This window comes from Sarcophilus harrisii, chromosome 2, assembly GCF_902635505.1.
Source record: "Sarcophilus harrisii chromosome 2, mSarHar1.11, whole genome shotgun sequence".
Taxonomy (NCBI): Eukaryota; Metazoa; Chordata; class Mammalia; order Dasyuromorphia; family Dasyuridae; genus Sarcophilus; species Sarcophilus harrisii.
This window is the reverse complement of record NC_045427.1, coordinates 594,072,335-594,093,065: the sequence shown is the minus strand read 5'-3', so window position 1 is coordinate 594,093,065 and position 20,731 is coordinate 594,072,335. Positions and strand designations below refer to the sequence as shown.

Below are 20,731 nucleotides of genomic sequence, written 5' to 3'. Positions count from 1 at the left end.
CATACAGATTTTCCCAGGTTTCTCTGAAACCATCCGCTTCATCATTTACTATAGCAAAATAGTATTCTATCACATTCATAAGTAGCATAACCTGCTCAACCATTAACCAATTAATGGACACCCTCTTAGTTTCCAATCTTTGCCATTACAAAAAAAACTGCTATAAATATTTTTGTACAAATGAATCCTTTCCTCATTCATTAAAAGAAAAAGATTTTTCTAATAAAATGATAAAAATTTTACTTCTTTCAGTTTTGAACTTGCACACAATTATATGTCTCCTGCTACTTATTTCATGTAATATAGAAAAAACCATGGACAATTTACAAGTACAAAAACCTGTCAACGTAGCTTACAGATTTCAGGATAGTCATATAGATCCTATCAATAATTCCTTCAGAAACAAGTGAATAATCTGCCTTGGCAATATATGCAAGGTATTATATATAAAGCATCCACAATAAAAGGAAGGAAAACCACTAAAAGAAGGACAATTTATTGCTTCAAAAATGACTTGATGAAATGGTAAGCCTATGCAAAGGCATTGTGGAGCCTATCCCTTATCAAACTTTCTCAACTTTCCTCAATCAGACCAGGTTAGCCTACCAAATTAAGAGAAAATTGATGAATAGCAGCTAAGCTTTCATCTCAAAATTGTCATAAGAGGGGGCAGCTAGTTGGTGCAGTGGATAGAGTACCAGCCCTGAAGTCAGAAGGATCTGAGTTCAAATGTGGTCTCAGAGACTTACCGCTTCCTAGCTGTGTGACCCTAGACAAGTCACTTTACTCCCAATTGCCTCAACAAAATTCTCATAAGAAAACACCACAACAATTGGCTTTATGAACTAATTATCATTATGAAAACCAGCATTTGCTGATACAAATACAGGTCACAGTCCTAAAAAGGGATCTTTTTTTGAAAAGAAAAAAATTTACCAGCAAGTACACTGAAAAAATCATATTACCATATTATACACAAACCCAACAACAATTGACCAATTTGAGGATGATATTTTTTTCATAAAAATAAATTAAAATATCATAAATGTAATGTAAATATCCAGGACTATAAGGCAGTGTAGAAAGTTCAGCTGAGAAATCAGACTTGGAAATATAAAGAGGGGTAATCTTTTTAAAAATTTAAAACATTTAAATTTAAACTCGGTGCCTTTATAATAAGCTTCTAAAAAGTCAATAAAATGTATTTATAAATATGAATTTCTCCAAACTCAGCATTTTTCCAGAACACTCTCTCCACATCTGGCCTCACTGCATTTTTGTGAGACAAGAACACTTGCCAGTGCATTTCCTAGATGGATATTGCTAACACATTAGACCTGAAATAGGTCCAAGTTCCTTTATTTGCACTGTCCGGCTCCTCCACTCCTGGGGTAGATTCGGGTTATTTAAGGGCTCTAAGCCAAGAGGGCTATCTTGTTCCCAAACTAGACCAAAAAAGTTCTCCTCACTTTTATCCCATTTGGGAAACATTTTGGACAGATATTTGGATCCAGAATTTTAGGATTTTTGTAGCTAAGAAAGAAAATCAACAAAGATACCCTTTCCACAACCATTAATTAGCCTTCTCTTGTTCCAGGAACTGCTTCATTGCCAAGTATATAAATATAAAGCCCATTATCCAAGTAAGAATCAAAAGCCATGTGAACATTTCAATCTGTGACAATGAGTTCTCAAGACCCACCTAAAAAAGACTAAAAAAAAGACCCACTTTGGTAGCAGTCCCAGAAGCGTCTCTACAAATGAGAGATCCAAAGAGCAAAACAAAGGCCAAGGTCTTTAAGTGGGAGAATCTCAAGATAACCTCCTAATATTCTCCAAATAATTCCTTTCTTCTTTAAATTTGAGGATATGGGAGGTAGAATTTTTGAGAACTTCAGTGAGATCCTATCTCTGAGGATCTAAGTCTAGGATTCAGGCAGTTATTGGAAACTTGAAAGCAGAAAATCTGCTTCCTTTATATTGAAACCAATGAAGAAAACAACTGAGGCTTAAACTGGGTCTGTGACAATAAAAGTGCTATTATAAAACACACCACAATCTTAGATAAGTCAGAGATGGGGGGGAAAGTATGGTCTGAATTCAGAACAGTAAGGTCTAAATACAAATGAAGACTCACAAAGGTAAAAACCAAATTACTATTTCAATCACATTAGCATTTTTGACTTTGTTCTTCTCTTTTTATATGAAAGTATGCACAATCATTTTCCAGCTGAATTAACAAGCCCCTTTCCCTAAAAAGACCATGCAAGAACAAAATGAATTTACTTTTCTCTGTGACTTTTCTAAAATAGCAGAAGAGGGTTTTAAGCTTCTCAGGCTTCCTCGTTGATCTTCCTTCAAACAATCTGAAAGAGACAACAAAAAGAACCCTAAATTAAAGGTACTTGAATAGTGAAGGCAATATTCAATATATCACCTAAATAACTGATAAGAGGCAAATTATGACATAGGCCTCTTTATCTTTATAACACAAAAGTGGAAAACTAGTTTGTTCTAAATAGCAACTACAAAGGTTGTTTATCAATTATAATCTGAGCATATGGAAAATGGATCAGTTTTCAAAGTAGTTTTTCCTAATTGTACATTCCAAAAGCAATATGCTTTAAAGAAAACTTTTTGTTTGAAACTTTTCAAACTCAATTAAGGGCACATGAAGGACAATTTCCCCCAACAAGTGACCTAGAAAGGGCAAGCTGTGTTTACATTTCTTAATACTGAGTCCTTCATCAAAACAAATATCCTCTTTACACTTTGCAAATAAACTGTCTTGAACCAAAATGTTCATATCTGGATTTTTTTAGGTGGCAAATAATAGTGTCTTGAACTATAATGCTTTTGTAATTAGGCTAACGCATTTTTTACATGGTAAACCAAAACATTTTGTGGCATCTAGCTCCCAGCAACCTGGACTTGTACAACTTAATTTAGTTTCCTTCAAAATGACATGGTATTGTTATTGCTAATACATAATGCAATTTGTCCAGAGGAAATAGCAGTGGGAGCTTTGGAAGAAATATGCCCTGAGTATATAAGTTCACTAAGTGATGTCTGACACAAGAATATCCTTTTGAGCTTAAGATCATGTTTTTGAAAAACATTTTAAAAATACACTGATGGTCACTGGGAATAAAACTGATGTGATGGCATCCATTTGTTCCCATATTATGCGTCTTAGATTTAAAATGAGAAATGCTCCAGGTAAAATCCACTTTCTAGAGCTGAAATAAATTATTTTTCATAGCTAGAAAAACAGGCTTATATAATTTCAAAAGGAAATCCTGTTTGGCCAATGAAATGAATTAGGAAAAGGGAGAGGAAAGGAGGAAGGGAAGACAATGATGATGCCTCCCTACATAATTATTAAGGTCATGCCTGAGGAAATAGCTCATATGAATATCTAAACTAAACAGTAGTCAGGAAAATATAGAAAAGTAGTGAATAAACCTGATTTTTAAAATTTAAAAGATTAAACTATCTTGGATATCTTTTTTATTTAAACAATTTAACTTCTTTAAAAGTCATTTCTGTGGTAATTTTATTGAACTAATACAATTAATTCTTCTAAAATTCTCTACTGCTTTATCTACTCTAAGAATCTTTCATAAAAAGAGGTAATTTCACTGCATGGGTTTAAATTTGACTTTTCAATGTATAATATCAGAATATCTGACAAATATCAGTTTGACTGAACATCTACAAAGTGAATAACAATATAATGAATGTTTATGTCAAGACCTGCTGTAGTGTCCTTTTTTCTATTTTTCCTATACAGCAGGATAAATCAAGTCACATCTAAAAATTATCTACCCAATTTTCCCCACCAAAGAAATTGTGGTGTATAATTAAAGAGGAAAAAGCAGCTGTTGCATTGAGTAGCATAAACCACTACTTTTCAGAAAGTTTTAAAATTCTCTTAAAAACAGTAAATTCATAATTATCAAAAAATTTTAAATCCAGGTGCTCTCCAATGAAGTTCAGTATTTTCTAATGTCCATAGAGACAAATTTGAGCCAATAAATGTGTCATTATGATAATTAAAGGCTCTACAGGCAATTACTGCCATCCTTCACAAACTATGAACACATTACTCTGTAGGTCCACTCCTCACTGATATAAAAGTTTTTTCAATTTATTCTGCTTATTAGTTTTCTTAAGTCTAATTTTAAACCTAGAGATAACTTACTCTTCATTCTCTTCTCTTCCTAATTGGCCAGCAATATTCCTTTCACTCCCCTCTATCCCCTTCCAAACCACAGGAAGAATTGTAGGATCATAATTTTAGACATAGAAGCAACCTTAGAAGCCATCAATTCCAACTCCTTCATTCAAAAGCTAAGAAAACTGAGGTGAGAAGGGGTTAAGAAACTTGCTCAGGATCACATAGCTACAAATTCTGAGGCAGAATTTGAACTCAAGTCTTCCTAATTTCAAGTCTACTACTAACTGGAAAATTCAGTTTATTTATTGTCTACTATCTCAAATACCAGAATTCAGACTCTGTTGCTGTGGGGTTTTTCTTTTAAGTATGTCCTGCTTGTCTATTTAATTATGCCTAGTAAGCCTAATCATATAACAAATTTTGTTGTATGTTTTTCCCACAACAATGCAATTTTATGTTTTCATTAGTTTTTTATTTATAATCTCCAACTCTGGGTTCCTTCTTTGTTCGAGGTATGTATACTACTTGAAGTAATACTTTGTGAAAGTGAAAAGAGATCCATCAACAGCGACAGCCCTTTTGTATCACTAGTTCAATTTGGAAGATGTAACAGTTAAATGTCAATATTCATTCCACAAGAAGTTATTAAGCACCTACTATATGTCAAGCCCTGTGATTTGCATTAGGGAGGCAAATACAATGAAATCATCTCAAAAGGATCTTAGTTAAGCATGTGAATAGTAAAGGTTAGTCTTTAGAAGCAACTTCTCCTTCTTAAGAAAAGTTTTTTTTAAAGCAAACTGTCTTTACTCTAAAAGGAACAAATGTAAAAGAATTATGTTCTATCCTTCTGACTCAAGGACACGCTCACAGTGAACAAAGCAATTCCCTCACAGGAATATATAAAATTAATGAAATATGATTCTTGGCTCCAAATCATGTACTAAAAAGTTAAAGATTCATTCCATTAAAGTATATTGTAAATCAAGTACAGGCACAACCACCTCATTTTAAGTGGAAGTAATTGATAAAATTCAACTTTAAATTTTCAGCCAGGAAGTCACTCTTTCTCTTATAAGATGTTCTGTCAAGTGGCCAGGCCAGTATTTCAATCTAAAACAGGGGCTGAGAGATGTAAAAGCTGCCAAGGGCAGACCACTGCTGCTACCCACTATTTATCTTTGCCCTTTTGGGTTCCAAGCAATCTCAGCAGCATCAATGCTAATCAAATTTGAAGCTTTTTCTATGGATATTTAAGCATTCTGGGACACTGAAAGGCAGGCAGAGGAGAAGGTCAGGGGTATTTAACATAACTAAACAGGACTGTAAGAGCACTATAATAAATAAAAGGACGATTTATTCAATTTGTTGACGTCAGTCTTTAACCACATACTCCCACTGCTTTATCTGATTCAGAAACTCATAACCCAGGTTACTCATATCCCACCAATGGATAATGGAAGTAAAAATCTTTTACATGCCATAAAAATGTAACTATAGCTAGTAACCATGTTCAAAAAATGGATGCTCAATATAAATGTGACATCCAACAGGTATTGGGAAGGGCAATATACTTCAATAGTACACAACTACAAATATTCAAAGGTTACTAATCTGTTCTCTCACTAAATGATCCAAAATATAATATTGAATTCGTCATAACATTAAATCTGTAATTTCAACTTTCATTAGTTACTTAAAAATGAGAAAGATTTGATGTTTTCAGAAGGTCACAAATTTAGAGCTGGCAGGAAACAATTGAATCCTTTGTTGAAACAGAGAGAAAAACCTAGTAGACCTGCCTAGCATTAAGTGGCCAATAAATGTTTGAAGTGGGATTTGAATACAGATACTTCTCATTCCAAATACTTGATCCATAATGTACTGCCTCAGTTTTTTCTTAGCCTTTGTTGATACATTGCTAATTACAGCATGCTGGCTCTTGAGTAACCACTCTTAGCCAAAGTATAAAAGCATAATTGTAGGAATATGTTTCCTTCTGAAATAATATCTGTTGGAAACATGCAATTTGGAGGGGGAAAAAAGTCCATCATATTATTCAGAACATTTAAGATAAGATTCATTTGAGATAATTTGCTTTTTTCCTTTAAAAAAAAAGTTTGATCACAACAAGAGTCATACACTTTTAAAACCTTACACTTCAGTAAGTAATCTAGTTTTCATTCTAATAAGTTTTATACAGTTAACTCAGCTACCTGAACCTTTTCAGTATTTTTTTAAACTCAGGTAATCATTTGACCTTTACTCAGTTACAAGGGGCTGCAGATTGTTTCCGTTCATTGAAGAAAAAGCCCCTCTCCTTTTCCTGAAAGTAGTGATGCCAAGCAGAAAATTGAACTCATTGATGAGATCCCCATTACCACAGGTCACTGCATGCTTTTTAGTTATCATACATACTTAATGCAAAATTGACAAAACGCAAAAGATAAGGGAAAAGAAAGCACAATAACTCTGATAAGATACAGAGAAAAAAATGAACCTAATTCTCATAACTGTAAATGTGAATGGATTAAATAATCCAACAAAACAAAAAAGGGGCATTCTACTTAAGAAATCAAAAATCATACATTCTGTTGGTTACAAAAAAACACATTGAAATTTTTTTTTATTATGCATCAACGGAATTCCCACACCCACCCACCCTTACACAAAAACCCAGGTTTTTCAATTGTGCTCTCTGGCAAACCAAAAACAAACCCCCCCCCCCCAAAAAAAAAAAAAAGAATTAAGGAAGGAAATTGTATTATTTTAAAAGGAAGCACAGACAAAAACCTTACATTAGTAATAAACATATATGTACTAAATGTCTTAGCATACAAATTCATAAAGGTAACATTAGAACTATAAGACTCAGACAGTAACAAAAGTGAGAGGAGACTTCCATATCCCCTTTCAATTTTGGATAAATCGAACAAAAAGATAAACAAAAGAGAAAATATGGAACTGAACAAATTGCTGGGGAAAGTAGAGAAAAAGTAATATTGTCTAAATGGGAAAAAATACATATGTAGGTATGTGTATAGATAGATATAAAGATCTCTCTATCGATCTATTTCCTTCTTGTTGTTTGTGCTTTGTTATCGAAGAGGACCATCATATTAGAAAGGTGATGCCATGACATGCAAGTGAATTGGATTTAAGCGAGGGAGGTTTATGCAAGTCATCTGGCTCCAGCAGAGGATGTGTGTATATGGGTGTGTGTATGCAATTATCTATCAGCACTTCATGAAACTGTGTGTGTATAATTATTTATCAGTATTTCATGAAATTTTTAGAATACCTGATCATGTGCTAGGGCACAGAAATATTGCAAAAAGACATAAATAAAAATGTAAAAACAGTTACATTTTTATAGACCATAATACTATTAAAAAAAAGAATAATGGGTTCAGAGAGCTCACACGCAAAAACGATACAAAAAGAAACGGAGATGTAGCATGAAATCCCAAATAATGAGTGAGTAAGAAAAAACACAGAAATAACTATGTAAAAACAAAATCATAATGATGAAACAACATGCTAAAATTTCTGGAATGTAGCTGAAGCAGTCTTCAGGGGAAAAATCATACCCTTAAAAACATACATGAATTGAATATTTGTTTTTAAAAATTAAGAAGCCAACAAATAAATGTAACAAAAGTATATAAGAGAAAATATTAAAAATTAAGTGAGAAATATAAATTGGAAACCCAAAATGTATAGAAATGATAAATAAAATCAAAAGCTGATTCCTGAAAAGACCAATGAAACTCAAACTCTCAGGGTAGCTAGGTGGTACAGTAGATAGAATACTAATACTGGAGTCAGAAGACTTTTTTTTTTTATGAGTTTAAATGTAGTCTTAGTCACTTATTAGCTATTTGATCCTTGCCACTTTACCCTGTTTACCTGTCCACCGGTTCCTCATCTATAAAATGAGCTGAAAAAGGAAATAGCAAATCACTCCAATATCTTTACTTCCTTCCCCCGCCCCCCCCACCAAAAAAACCCAAATAGAGCCCAATGAAGAGCTGGACAGAAAATCATAGAACTGCAAATGAGCAAGGTAAAATCATGTAAAACTAAAATAAAAAGAATAATCAGAAGTATTATGCACAATCATTAAAAAAAAAAAAAAGACATAAAAGAAATAGGAGAGTATCTTCAAAAACATAAAACACCCAAACTATCAGAACCGGTAGATATTTTAAATAATCTGATAACAGAAAAGAAAAGAGATCTAGCTATAAAGAAACTACCCCACACACAAACACACACCTCCTATCCTGATAGATTCACGGAAAATGCTTATCAAGTTATTAAAGAACACAATATGAATTATCCTCAAAAATCACAAAAGAAAGTACCCTACCAGAATCCATGTACAAAACAAGTATAATCCTAATACCTAAACTAGGGGTAGAAAAAGCACAGAAAGAAAATATATGCCAATACAATTAATGAATACTGACTAAAAATTATTAAACAAAATCCCAGACTACAGGAATTTCTCCAAGAAAAAAAAAATTTTTTTTTTTTTTTTGCTTATTATGGACAGCCACAGTTTATTCTTTCTTTCTTTCTTTTAATTATAGCTTTTTATTTGCAAGTTATAGGTATAGGTGATTTTACAGCATTGACAACTGCCAAACCTTTTGTTCTAATTTTTCCCCCTTTTCCCCCCATCCCCTCCCCCTAATGGCAGGTTGATCAATACATGTTAAGTATGTTAAAATATAAATTAAATACAATATAAGCGTACATGTCCTAACAGTTATTTTGCTGTACAAAAAGAATCAGTTTGAAATAGTATACTATTAGCCTGTGAAGGAAATCAAAAATGCAGGTGGGCAAAAATATAGGGATTTCTCCAAGAAAACATTATAAGCAAGTGGAATTTATAGCACTGATGCAACAAGGTTCAACTTAGGAAAACTGCCAATTATTCAATTATACTAAAAACCAAAACATTAATTAAAAACTGCAGGACCATTTTAATGGATGAAGAAAAGACTTTTAACAAAATAATGCTCCTTCATGCTACAAATCTTACAAAGTATAAGTACAGAGGAATCTTTTTTTAAGTTCATAAAAATCATATATCTAAAATCAAAAGCAAGAACTAAATGCAATGGAAATACAAACACAAGAAATTTTTGTAATAAATATAGGAATTAATTAAGCAAAGGTGCCCACTCTTATTTAGTGCAGTTTTAGAAATGTCAGCAACAATAATAAGATGAGAAAGCAATTTTGCTTTAGCAAATTTGTAGGATATAAAATAAACCCACACAAATTTTCAGCATTTCTATGTGTTAATCAACAAGTCCCAGAAACTAGAGATAGTGAAATTCCATTTAAAATAACAATAGACAAAATAAAATATTTGGGTGCTTGTATACCAAGACCAATCCAGTAACTACATGAAAACAATTACAAAACACTTCTCATGGAAATTAACTCAGATCTAAACAACTGGAAAAGTATCAAATGCTCATTGGTAGATCATGCTGATATGATAAAAATGACAATTCTACCTAAATCTGTCTACTTATTCAATGCCACACAAATCAAACTGCCAAAAAAGTATTTTATCAAGTTAGAAAAAATAATAGCAAAATTCATCTATAAAAAGAAAGGGTCAAGAATATCAAGGGAATTAATTTTTTTTTAATTATAGCGTTTTATTTACAAAACATATGCATGGGTAATTTTTCAACGTTGACCCTTGCAAAACCTTCTGTTCCAACTTTTTCCCTCTTTCCCCCAACCCCTTTCCCTAGATGGCAGGTCAACCAATACATGCTGAATATATTAAAGTATATGTTAAATACAATATAGGTATACATATTTATATAGTTATCTTGCTGCTCAGGAAACATCTGATCTAGAAAGAAAGTAAAAAAAAAAAAAAAAAAAAAAAAAAAAAAAAAAAAAAACCTGAAAAGGAAAGCAAAAATGCAAGCAAACAATAACAGAAAGAGTGGAAAGCTATTTGTGGTCCACCCTCATTTTCCATAGTTCTCTCTCTGGGTGTAGTTGATTCTCTTCATTACTGAACAACTGGAACTCATTTGAATCATTTCATTGTTGAAGAGAGCCACGTCCATCAGAATTGATCATCATCTAGTACTGTTGATGAGTATAATGATCTCCTGTTCTACTCACTTCACTTAGCATCAGTTCATATAAGTCTCTTCAGGCCTCTCTGAAAACATTCTGCTGGTCACTTCTTACAGAATAATAATATTCCATAACATTCATATATCACAATTTACCCAGCCATTTTCCAACTAATGGGCATCCACTCAGTTTCCAATTCTTTACCACTGCAAAAAGGGCTGCCACAAAGATTTTTTGCATATACGGGTCCCTTTTCCCTTCTTTAAAATCTCTTTGGGATGTAGGCCCAGTAGAAACACTGCTGGATCAAAGGGTATGCACAGTTTGATAACTTTTTGAGCATAGTTCCAAATTGCTCTCCAGAATGGTTGGATCTATGAAGATGTTCACAATAATTCACAAAGGGAATTATTTTTTTAAAAATGCAAAGGATAGTGGCCTAGCGATACCAAGCCTGAAATTCTATTTTAAAGCAATAGTCATTAGAGAACATTATGAAATGCAAAACAGATAATTTTGATTATATTAAATTAAAAGACTAGTTGAACAAACAAAACCAACCAAAAATTTTACATCCAAGGGCTCTGATAAAGGCTTCATTTCTAAAATATATAGAGAATTGACTTGTAAGAACACAAGCCATTCCCCAATGGATAAATGGTCAAAGGATATGAACAATTTTTAGATGATAAAATTAAAGCTATTCTTTGTCATCAGGCTAATATGACAGGAAAAGATAATGAAAAATGCTGGAGGGGATATGGAAAAAGTGGGAACTAATGCATTACTGGTAGAGTTGTGAATTGATCCAACCATTCTGAAGAGCAATTTAAAACTATGCCCAAAGGGCTGTGTGATCCAGCAGTATATCTACTGAGTCTGTATCACAAAGTGATCATAAAAATGGGAAAAGGACTCACACATGTAAAAATGTCTGTGGCAGCCTTTTTTAGTGGCAAGGAATTGGAAATTGAAGGGATGCCCATCAGTTGGAGAATGACTGAATAAGTTATGGTATATGAATACTATGGAATATTATTGTGCTATAAGAAACAATCAGCAGGCCGACATCAGAAAAGTCTGGAGAGACTTACACAAACTTATACTAAGTGAAGTGAGGAGAACCAAGAAACATTGTACACAGAAACAACAAGACTATGTAATGATCAACTGTGATGGACATGGCTCTTTTCATGTGATTCAGGCCAATTCCAAGAGACTTGTGATGGAGAGAGCCATCTGCACCCAGAGAGAGGACTGTGGGAACTGAATGTGGATCACAACATAGTATTTTCACTCTTTTTGTAGTTTGCTTTTTTTTCTTTCTCATTTTTCCCCCCTTTTTGATCTGATTTTTCTTGCACAGCCTGACAAATGTGAAAAATATGTTTAGAAGAATTAAACATATTTAACTATATCAAATTACCTGCTGTCTAGAGGAGGGGTTTGGGAAGGGGGTAAGGAAAGAGAAAAATCTGGAACACAAGGTTTTGCAAGGGTAAATGCTGAAAACTATCTTTTCAGGTATTTTGAAAATAAAAGATGTTATTAAAGAAAAAGAAAAGCAGAAGTCACCTGCTGCTAAGATACTGGCTAAGAAATAGAATAATCGATCAGTGGAATAGGTTGGAAATGGAAGACACAATAGTCAATGACCACAGTAATCAACTCACAATTTGACAAAAATTGCTGGAAACACTGGAAAATATTATGTCACAAACTCAGTCAGCATAGACGTAAATCTCTCATATCAAGATAAGGTCAAAATGATTACATGACTTAGGTATAAAAGGTGATACTATAAATAAATTAGGAGAATAAGAGATAGTTTACCTATTAGATCTTTGGAGAAGGGAGGAATTTATAGCCAAAGAAGAAATAAGAGAATATTATAAAATGCAGAATTGATAAATTTGACTAAATTAAATTTAAAAGTTTTTGCACAAACAAAATCAAGGCAGTCAAAAAGGGAAGCAGAAAGCTGAGGAAAAAATTTTTACAGTCAGTGTTTCTGATTGTAAAAAAAAGTCTCATTTCTAAAATATGTAGAAAACTGACTCAAATTCATAAGAATACAAGCTATTGAGGCAGCTAGGTGATGCAGTAGATAGAGCACCAGCCCTGAAGTCAGGAGGACCTGAGTTCAAATTTGGTCTCAGATACAACACTTCCTAGCTGTGTGACCCTAAGCAAGTCATTTAACCCCAAATACCTCAGCAAAAAGCCAAAAAATAAAAAAAGAATACAAGCCATTGTCCAATAGATAAATGGTCAAAAGGTATAAAGACATTTTTAGATGAGGAAATGAAAATCATCTATAGTCATATAAAAAAACACTCTAAATCATTATTGATTAGAGAAATGCAAATTGAAATAAAGATAATGATAAATATTGAAGAAGATTGTGGGAAAATTAGAACACTAATGCAGTGCTGGTGGAGTTGTGAACTGATCCAATCACTTTGGAGAGCAATTTGAAACCATGCCCAAAGGGCTATAAAACTGCACATACCCTTTGATCCAGCAGTGTCATTACTAGGTCTGTATCCCAAAGAAATCATAAGAGAGAAAAGAACTTACATATGTAAAAAATGTTTGTAGCAGCATTTCTGGGATAGTAAGGAATTGAAAAATAAGTTTAAAAGTGTTTTTATATGCAATTGGAAAAAAGCAAAAATTACAAATAAAAAAAAGATACTGTACTGATTTAGGGTGTTTCAGAAATACTACTTGAAGCTTTAAAATACCAATAACATTTTGCAAGGAAGTTTTTTCTCAAACTATTTAAAAGTTTTAAACTTAATTTTTTCCTTTAACTATTTAAAATATCCTCATGCCTTCCAAAAACTAAACTGTTGAAGTATTCAAAAGGAAAATTAACTTTTTCACAGGCTTTCAATTTCTAATCTATTCTAACATACTCTAGGTTTAATCCTTAATTTTAAAATCAAAAGAATTTTTTTTTTGTAGCTACTAGTAGCATAAAGTTATATACTTTGGGGTTTGAACAGAATGTACCTTCCATCCCTTTCCATGCTTTCATTAATTAAATGGACTTAGAAAATATACCTGTTGAAGTTAATGTCTGGGTAACTAGAATACTCCGATTTCATCTTAGCATTTCGGCGTGGAAATGTGCAAAAGAAAGCATTGGCTAGAAGACTAGCAATCTGCTCTTGTGACATCGTGATGGAGTGATTCATCTTCTGTTTCAGTAAAGGTATTGGCTGACACAGCAAACAAAAACACACAAAAGAGAAGAGCAAATAATTAGTTTAGCAATTTGAGAAACAGAAATACAAAATTACATTTACTAAATTAGAGTAGGACTAATTTAGGACCACTCCTGGGTTCTTAAATCAGCAGCATCATTAAAATCTAGGACTATTTATCCTGGAAGACTGAAAAGCTGTTCTCATTTGACGAATTGCAGATTTCTAATCAATAATAATAATAATAGTGAAGAGAACACAAAGCACTACTTATCAGTGAAAAACAAGACTGTTAAAGCAATAAAGATGAAATACAACATTACACACATCATTTAAAAATCAAAACTAAAGACTAACAGGAAAAAAAAAAGCAAATACTACAGTTGCAATTTATAATTTTGGTCTTGTGCTCACTTGAGTTAAAAAAAAAGAGAGATGCAGACATTTTAAGATTAAGAATTATAAAATAAAATTAGTATAAGTTTTTAGAACAATGCCACAGTGGTTAAACAGGTGAGCTGAGAGGCAAAAAACCTAGGATAGATTCCTAACTATCACTAACTGTGTGAGGAGAGGCAAATTTTTAAGTTCCATGATTCAATTACCTTATTATAAAGTATACTTGCTCTACTTATCTTATAGGGTCACATACATAGGGTATGTGAGATAATGGTATTATAATTATATAAATGGGAGAAAATGTCAGGCATCAGAAGTTGGGCATTTTTCAATGAGAACTCAGGTTTAAAATATTTTTTTATAATTTTTCAAATTATATTGAACACTTTTTAAGCAAATTCCAGAAAAGCCAAATAGTCTACCTCTGCACATTTTTATAGCATTTTAAATATTTTAGAAATAGTAAATGTTTCTTAACAATGAACATTTTAAAATATAAAAATATCCAAATTTTGAATTATCCAATTTTATAAATGTGTATATATAGATATACACACACACACATATATATACATGTTTGTATACACATACTCAAACATATACTTATACACATATACACATAAATAAATACTAAAACTAACTATCATGTGTTTTGCAGAAGTGTCAATGCAGCCCACAACCATAAGATAATATCAATATGTGGTTATCTAAGTCAATATGAAGCCTATGGGGATCCTTTTGTGTGATTTAGTGACAATACTGGCATGTGAATGTGAATTTGATACTACTGGTGTAGAGGAGAGACAGCTTTGAAGTCAAAAAAATGTGGATTCACAGCCAGAAAAATCTGACTGTTAAAATATGAATGTTATAATATATATCACACATAAAGGAAGTACTACAAATACTGAATAACTCCCAGAACTTAGAATCAATAACCAAACTAAATCTGAGGAGAGAAAAGAAAAATGAAAGCTGCAAAGTTATAATATAGTTTCCTTTTTAAATCACAGGAAAAAATATTTGCATATTTAAAGGAATTAATTAAAAGGAAAAATATTAAAATTAATTTTTCAGTAAGAAAAATTTTAAAAAGCAAAACAAAAGGCTAAAACATTTTTATCACAAAATCAACAATCTCCTCTCTTGGTAATAGTTATTTCAAGTAAGTAAAAAACTTTTATTGATTTATTAAATCTATTTTAGTGCTTCTCAATCGGAAATAAAGTAAAATATTTTAAAAAGGAGAATCAAAACTCTCCTCACTAGCTTAGAATATATCTAGATTTTCATTAAAAAATTTTTCCTCAGCACCAAACCTGAGAGAAATGATCAAACTGGTACTTATAGAATTAAAATTAAATGAGTTTTTTAGAGTCAAAGTACCACTAATCTTAGGATGGAAAGCCCATGGTTTTTAAAGAGAATGTATTTAGTAAGATTTTTGAAATGCATATCCTATAAATAAATAAGAAGCACAAAGTTTAAAAATGTGATGATTATTGACTTGGACTAACTCTCTAAAAATTTCTGCCTAATACTTCAGACTCTTGCAATCTCTTCCCTTATGAATTTAACTTAAAGCATCAAAAAGTAATAAAAAATATTTAATGAGACACATTTTGAGAAAAGACAACTGACTTTATAAAATATATTCCTCATTCTACACAGTAGGAATTAACTTGAGAAATTTTTCTAAACTAATAATGCCTATGAAACAATAAAATAAATCTCAATTTGGGTTAGATGTCAGGAAATCACGCACTTCACTTCAGTTTTTAATCAGATCTCTTTATTTTAAAATTTAAAATTAACTTGTCTTAAAATCAATTTCACTATTACTATGTAAAACAAGGAAAATATTCTCTTTTAAGACAGTTTGGAGGGATTAATTGATACTATAAGACAATATCCTTTGAACGACACAATGAACGTCCTCAGTTTCATAAGTTTGACCTTGAGTGAAAATAACAGTTCCCTAAAACATATAATACCTTTGTTGTGAAGTTTTTGCATGAAAAAAACACTTTAAAAAGTAATATATTCTCTCCAACAAGGAGAGAAAATATAAGATATAAATTCTCAAAGACATCTATATCAGAAAATTATAAACAGTATATCAAATTCCATTCTAAAAAAAAAAAGTATACATTTTTTTACTGTGCTTTTCTTCTGACTTGCTATCAAGAACATTTACTTAGCTTGTAAGAAAACTAGAAGCAAACAAGCCAACTTAATTCAAAGTCCTCGTAACTGATATTCTATAAAGCTCAGATGGAAAAAGGTAAGAGGGAAAAACAAAAGAAAATTAAACACACTAATCTATAAGACAGAAATGAGGACTCACATCAATTATTTTTCAAAATAGTAAAAAATTAAAATCCAAGCCAGAAAACATGTTAAGAGGTATTATGAGTAAGGATGTTCTATAGTACACTGGTTTATGTTGTTTGTTTAAACTATTTAAGAAATCAGATATTTTATTTAAATCCATTAATATGTTTTGGGAAAAAGTAAAGTCATTTGGTAAATATGTTTTTAAAAAAGAGAGAGAGATTGAGCCTCTGAGTAAAACAAGATTCTGACAAAAGCTCAAAAATTGAAAGGTACATGAGAGCCTTCACATATGCATTTTCTCATCTATTCCTGATTGTGAAAGAATGATTACAACCTTTACAAGAAATATTTCTTCTTCTACCCTTTTGACCTTAGTTATCAAAAATTCATCTATAGGAAATGAATCTGTTTGTGAGGAATTCCAAGCCACTCAAGCATATATTAACGGCCTGTATCTACTCACCTGAGTGCAAATATCTGGCAGACAAAGGGCTAATTTCACCATATCAGGCAGAATGGACTGACATAAATGCTGGGCCTCTGCTTCTTCAAGGACCTACAAACCAACAAGAGACTTTATCAGATCAGGATGAAACAAAAACAAAGATTCTTTAATTACTACATAAAACTGTAAGGAAGACTTTTTCCCTTTGTAGATGTAGCAAACCTTTTAATACTGTTTCTGCAAGCCCAGAACCTGGGGAAAAGGGAAAGGAATAAGTATTTATCTAGGACCTAGTGCTATATAAATGCCAAGAACTGTGCTAAGTATTTTACAAGTATCTTGTTTGATCACAACAACCTTGCACAATATATTCTATAATGAGCCCCATTTTAGCCCCAAGAACAATTGAGGCAAACAGAAGTTAAGGGATACAGCCAGAGTCCCAGAGTGTCTGAGAAACTACATGAACAGGTTTTCCTGATTCCGGGTCCAGTATACTGCCGCCAACCGTTTCCTGTGTCTCAGAAGAGATGTATAATATACATCCTCAATACTAGAAAACTTTCTTTTACCTGTCACTTGGGTACCACGTTTTGATTATTCTAGCTCTTCACATCTTTTGCATAAATCTCTTCTACTCTCTCTTCTCAATGTCCTAAATTCAGTACAAGTCTATTTTTTTTTTTTGACTCCTGCAATAAACTCCTAGAAAAAATTATATACTTAACACTCCATAGCATACACCCCCAATTGTTAGCCCGCCTCTGCCTGAAAAGCTCAAGGAAGAAGCCCCAAAGAGAGCCTACCCCCACTTTGGACAGTTCTGCTTTATTGATTTCTAGTTGTTTAGATCTACTACACAGACCCGCAGCAAAGGTCTCTTGTTTTCTTTGTTCTTAGTACTAGGGTCAAGAAAAATTCAGCAAAATCAACTTAGTGAATTATCTCCAGTTACTCAAAGTGTTTGGATCATGTGTAAAGAGAGTCTGTGTATAGGGAGTGAGAAAGAAGGCACAATAAATGTATATAAAAATGTTTAAAAAACAAACAAAAATTTTAGAGGATCTTTGGGTCAGGATTTGATTTTAAGTCATAACCTACTCCAACAAGAAAATTACAGGAAAATGTTAAAATGCCTCTGAGGAGGGACAGGTTTTCTTTTTTTTCCCCCCATTACATCATCAGTGCCTTTCACAGAGTAGGCTCTTAATAAACGAAGATGAACTGCTGGTTTAATGGAAGCTTTTGTGATCAGAATGGGCAGAACTGAAAATAGTCTTTGCTATGAAGCCTATTTAAGAAAAAAAAATTTTTTTTAAGTTTTGTCTTTATGCACTATAAAGTAGGGGAAAAAAATCTCTGTATCAAATTTTTCTGATAAGCATTTGGCAACCAAGATAAACAATTAACATGTATATGTGTGTACATATATATATTTATATATCTGAATGTATGTGTATATGCATGGATGCACGCACGTGCACACACAAACACACAACGAAAAGTCATTCTCCAATAGATAAAAATGGCCTAAGAATCGAAGAAACAATTTTCAAAAGAATGGCAAACTATTTACAACCATATGAATGAACAGATCCAAGAAATCCAAATCATAATAATCCTAGATTTCACCTTGTACCTTCTATATTGACAAAAATGACAAAATATGTGAAGATTCAATGAAGTAAGAATTGTGGAAAGACAGTCCCACTGGTTTGCTAGTGGTGGAACTGTGAACGAGTACAACCATTTTGGGAAACAATTTGGACTTATTCAATAAAGTGAGTGGTCAGGAATTCTACAAGGCTTTTACTCTAAAGTCATTGATAAGAAATCCCCCACATATTCCAAAATATTTACAACAGAATTTTTTTGCGACAGCAAAATAAATTCCCATTGATTGGGAAATAGCTAAACAAATTGTGGTACATGAATGTAATTGGAATATTACTGTGATAATAAATGATGAACATGATGAATACAGAGAAACATGACAAGATCTGATGATGAAATGATGCAAAATGAAGTAGAGGGCCAACAAAACAATATACACAATACCTATACTACATTACACACAAAGCACCACAAAAAAAAATCAAGTTAATGTTGTGAAATTACAAAGAACAGATATGAAAGATATGAGAAGGTATTCCCCATTTCACTTCTTTGCAGAGATGGGAGGTCCACAAGTGCAGTATACTACACATATTTATAAACTTTTTCAATATACTGATAAGTTAGACTGATTTTTCCCTTGCTTTTTTTCTTTTTGGTGGTTAAAAAATATTTGTTAGAAGAGCTGAATTAAGGAGGGAGAGGTATCCTGAGGAAAACTGTAAGGTAAGATAATAAAACACCAATAAATTATTTTTTCAAATATAGGAAATATATTAATACTTTTATTAAATATACTCAAACATTTTCGACCTCAATACATTTCACCTCAGATGTCAAACAAACTGTCAGCTTCTTTGACTGTTCTCATTTGGGTACCTTTCTTTTTCTTTTCCAATTGACACATGAGTAGCTGTGGTCTTGTTATGCAGACTGTCACAAGCTATACAATATCACTTATCTAGTGACACATTACAACACTGGACTTTTTCAGGGCCATCTGTATTTCAACTATTTGTAAAATGCCACATTTAAAACATAAATGATAATCACAAAGCACTCCTCTCTGGAAACAGAATGACAGCCAGTAAATAAATACTCAACTCATGTCTAAGGTGGAATGAATTATCTTTAAAATGCCAATCAAACCTTCTGTCTTCTGACCTAACAGGAGCATCTTCCTTCAACTCCTAAATATTAAAAACAAAAACAAAAACATTTACTTTTAAATTAGTGTGTAACTGTGCAAAAAAATAAATAAATAAATAAAAGTATTTCACAAATTGCAATAGGTAAGCTATTTTGGGGGCAAAGATCCATCCAGGTAGTGTTACTGGAAAATGAGAATTTGTTTACAAAGAGAGATTTCAGTAAGTACTTTCAAAAGTGTTGATCTAAAACACTTTCATTATAAACTAGTATTCTCCATGTAATAAAAAGAGTATAACCTGAACAATAAGTCAAATAACACATGCACAGAATGATATTAGGAAACTACAATGAAACATGATTAAAAACTCAAGCAAAGGAATAAAATAAAATAAAATAAAAAGCTAGAGAGTATACTACCAGCAGACATTTACAATGTAATTCTGGTTTCTATTTCCAACTTTCCCTACACCAGTTCTAGGCCACCAAATGATTAGCCTACATATGAAGGTTAAAGGAGAGAGAAAGCAGAGAAGGGATGTTTCTTTTAGACCTGGAACAGTCAAATCATATCATAGAGACCACTGTCTTGCATTGTTCCATCTAAACCTACAGAAGTTTACTTAGATGAAATGTCTCAAAAACAAACAAACAAAAGCTATTCAATCTTTCTGTTTCTCCCAACTGTCATAACTAACCTTGCATGAAGATGAAGTACCAGTTATGGCCACTTCACATAAGTATCTTTCCTTGGCAGATGGAAGACATGGACACCTTCATTTCATGAAAAACTTTTTTTTGAGAATTTGTCTAAAATATTAAAAGGTTTGTGCCTCAAATAAGAAAAGCTAAACATTCATTATTCCTTCTTTCCAAGAATATTTAAGGAATTCAGTTAACTGAAACAATTCTGTAAATTATGTCTCAAGTATTAAGTCAAATCTATTGCTGGCAAAACTAGGAAATTGGCATCATCTGTTTTAACCCTAACCCTCCAAACTGAAGAAAGCTCATATTTAAGTCAATTCATATTAATTATTAGTAAACTATCCTTTAAATCTAAATAATTTTAATCTAAAAAAAAATCTAAAATATTCTTATCAAGAATTTCAGTCAAAAAGTGTGACTATTGAGCAAAATTAAAAGAAAAATTAAATTTTAGATGGGAAAAAAAAAAACCACTGAAGCATTATATTATGCAGGGGCCCTGAAGTCAGGAGGGTCTGAGTTCAAATCTGACCTCACTTCCTATCTGTATAACCCTGAGCAAGT

General features: G+C 32.2%; 1 protein-coding gene across 2 annotated transcripts in view; it reads right to left on the bottom strand.

Moving 5' to 3' along the window:
• Positions 1-20,731, bottom strand: part of PARG (poly(ADP-ribose) glycohydrolase) — a 116,987-nt gene that overhangs the window by 53,097 nt on the left and 43,159 nt on the right. Inside the window, exons 8-11 of one of the 2 annotated variants that reach the window (XM_023494628.2) lie at positions 19,414-19,500; positions 16,715-16,807; positions 13,373-13,530; positions 2,287-2,366 (exon numbers count right to left, since the gene is read on the bottom strand). In XM_023494628.2, the coding sequence (XP_023350396.1) occupies positions 2,287-2,366; positions 13,373-13,530; positions 16,715-16,807; positions 19,414-19,500 (418 nt within the window). The remainder of the gene's footprint in view (positions 1-2,286; positions 2,367-13,372; positions 13,531-16,714; positions 16,808-19,413; positions 19,501-20,731) is intronic. The other variant, XM_012540194.3, reaches the window with a different exon arrangement.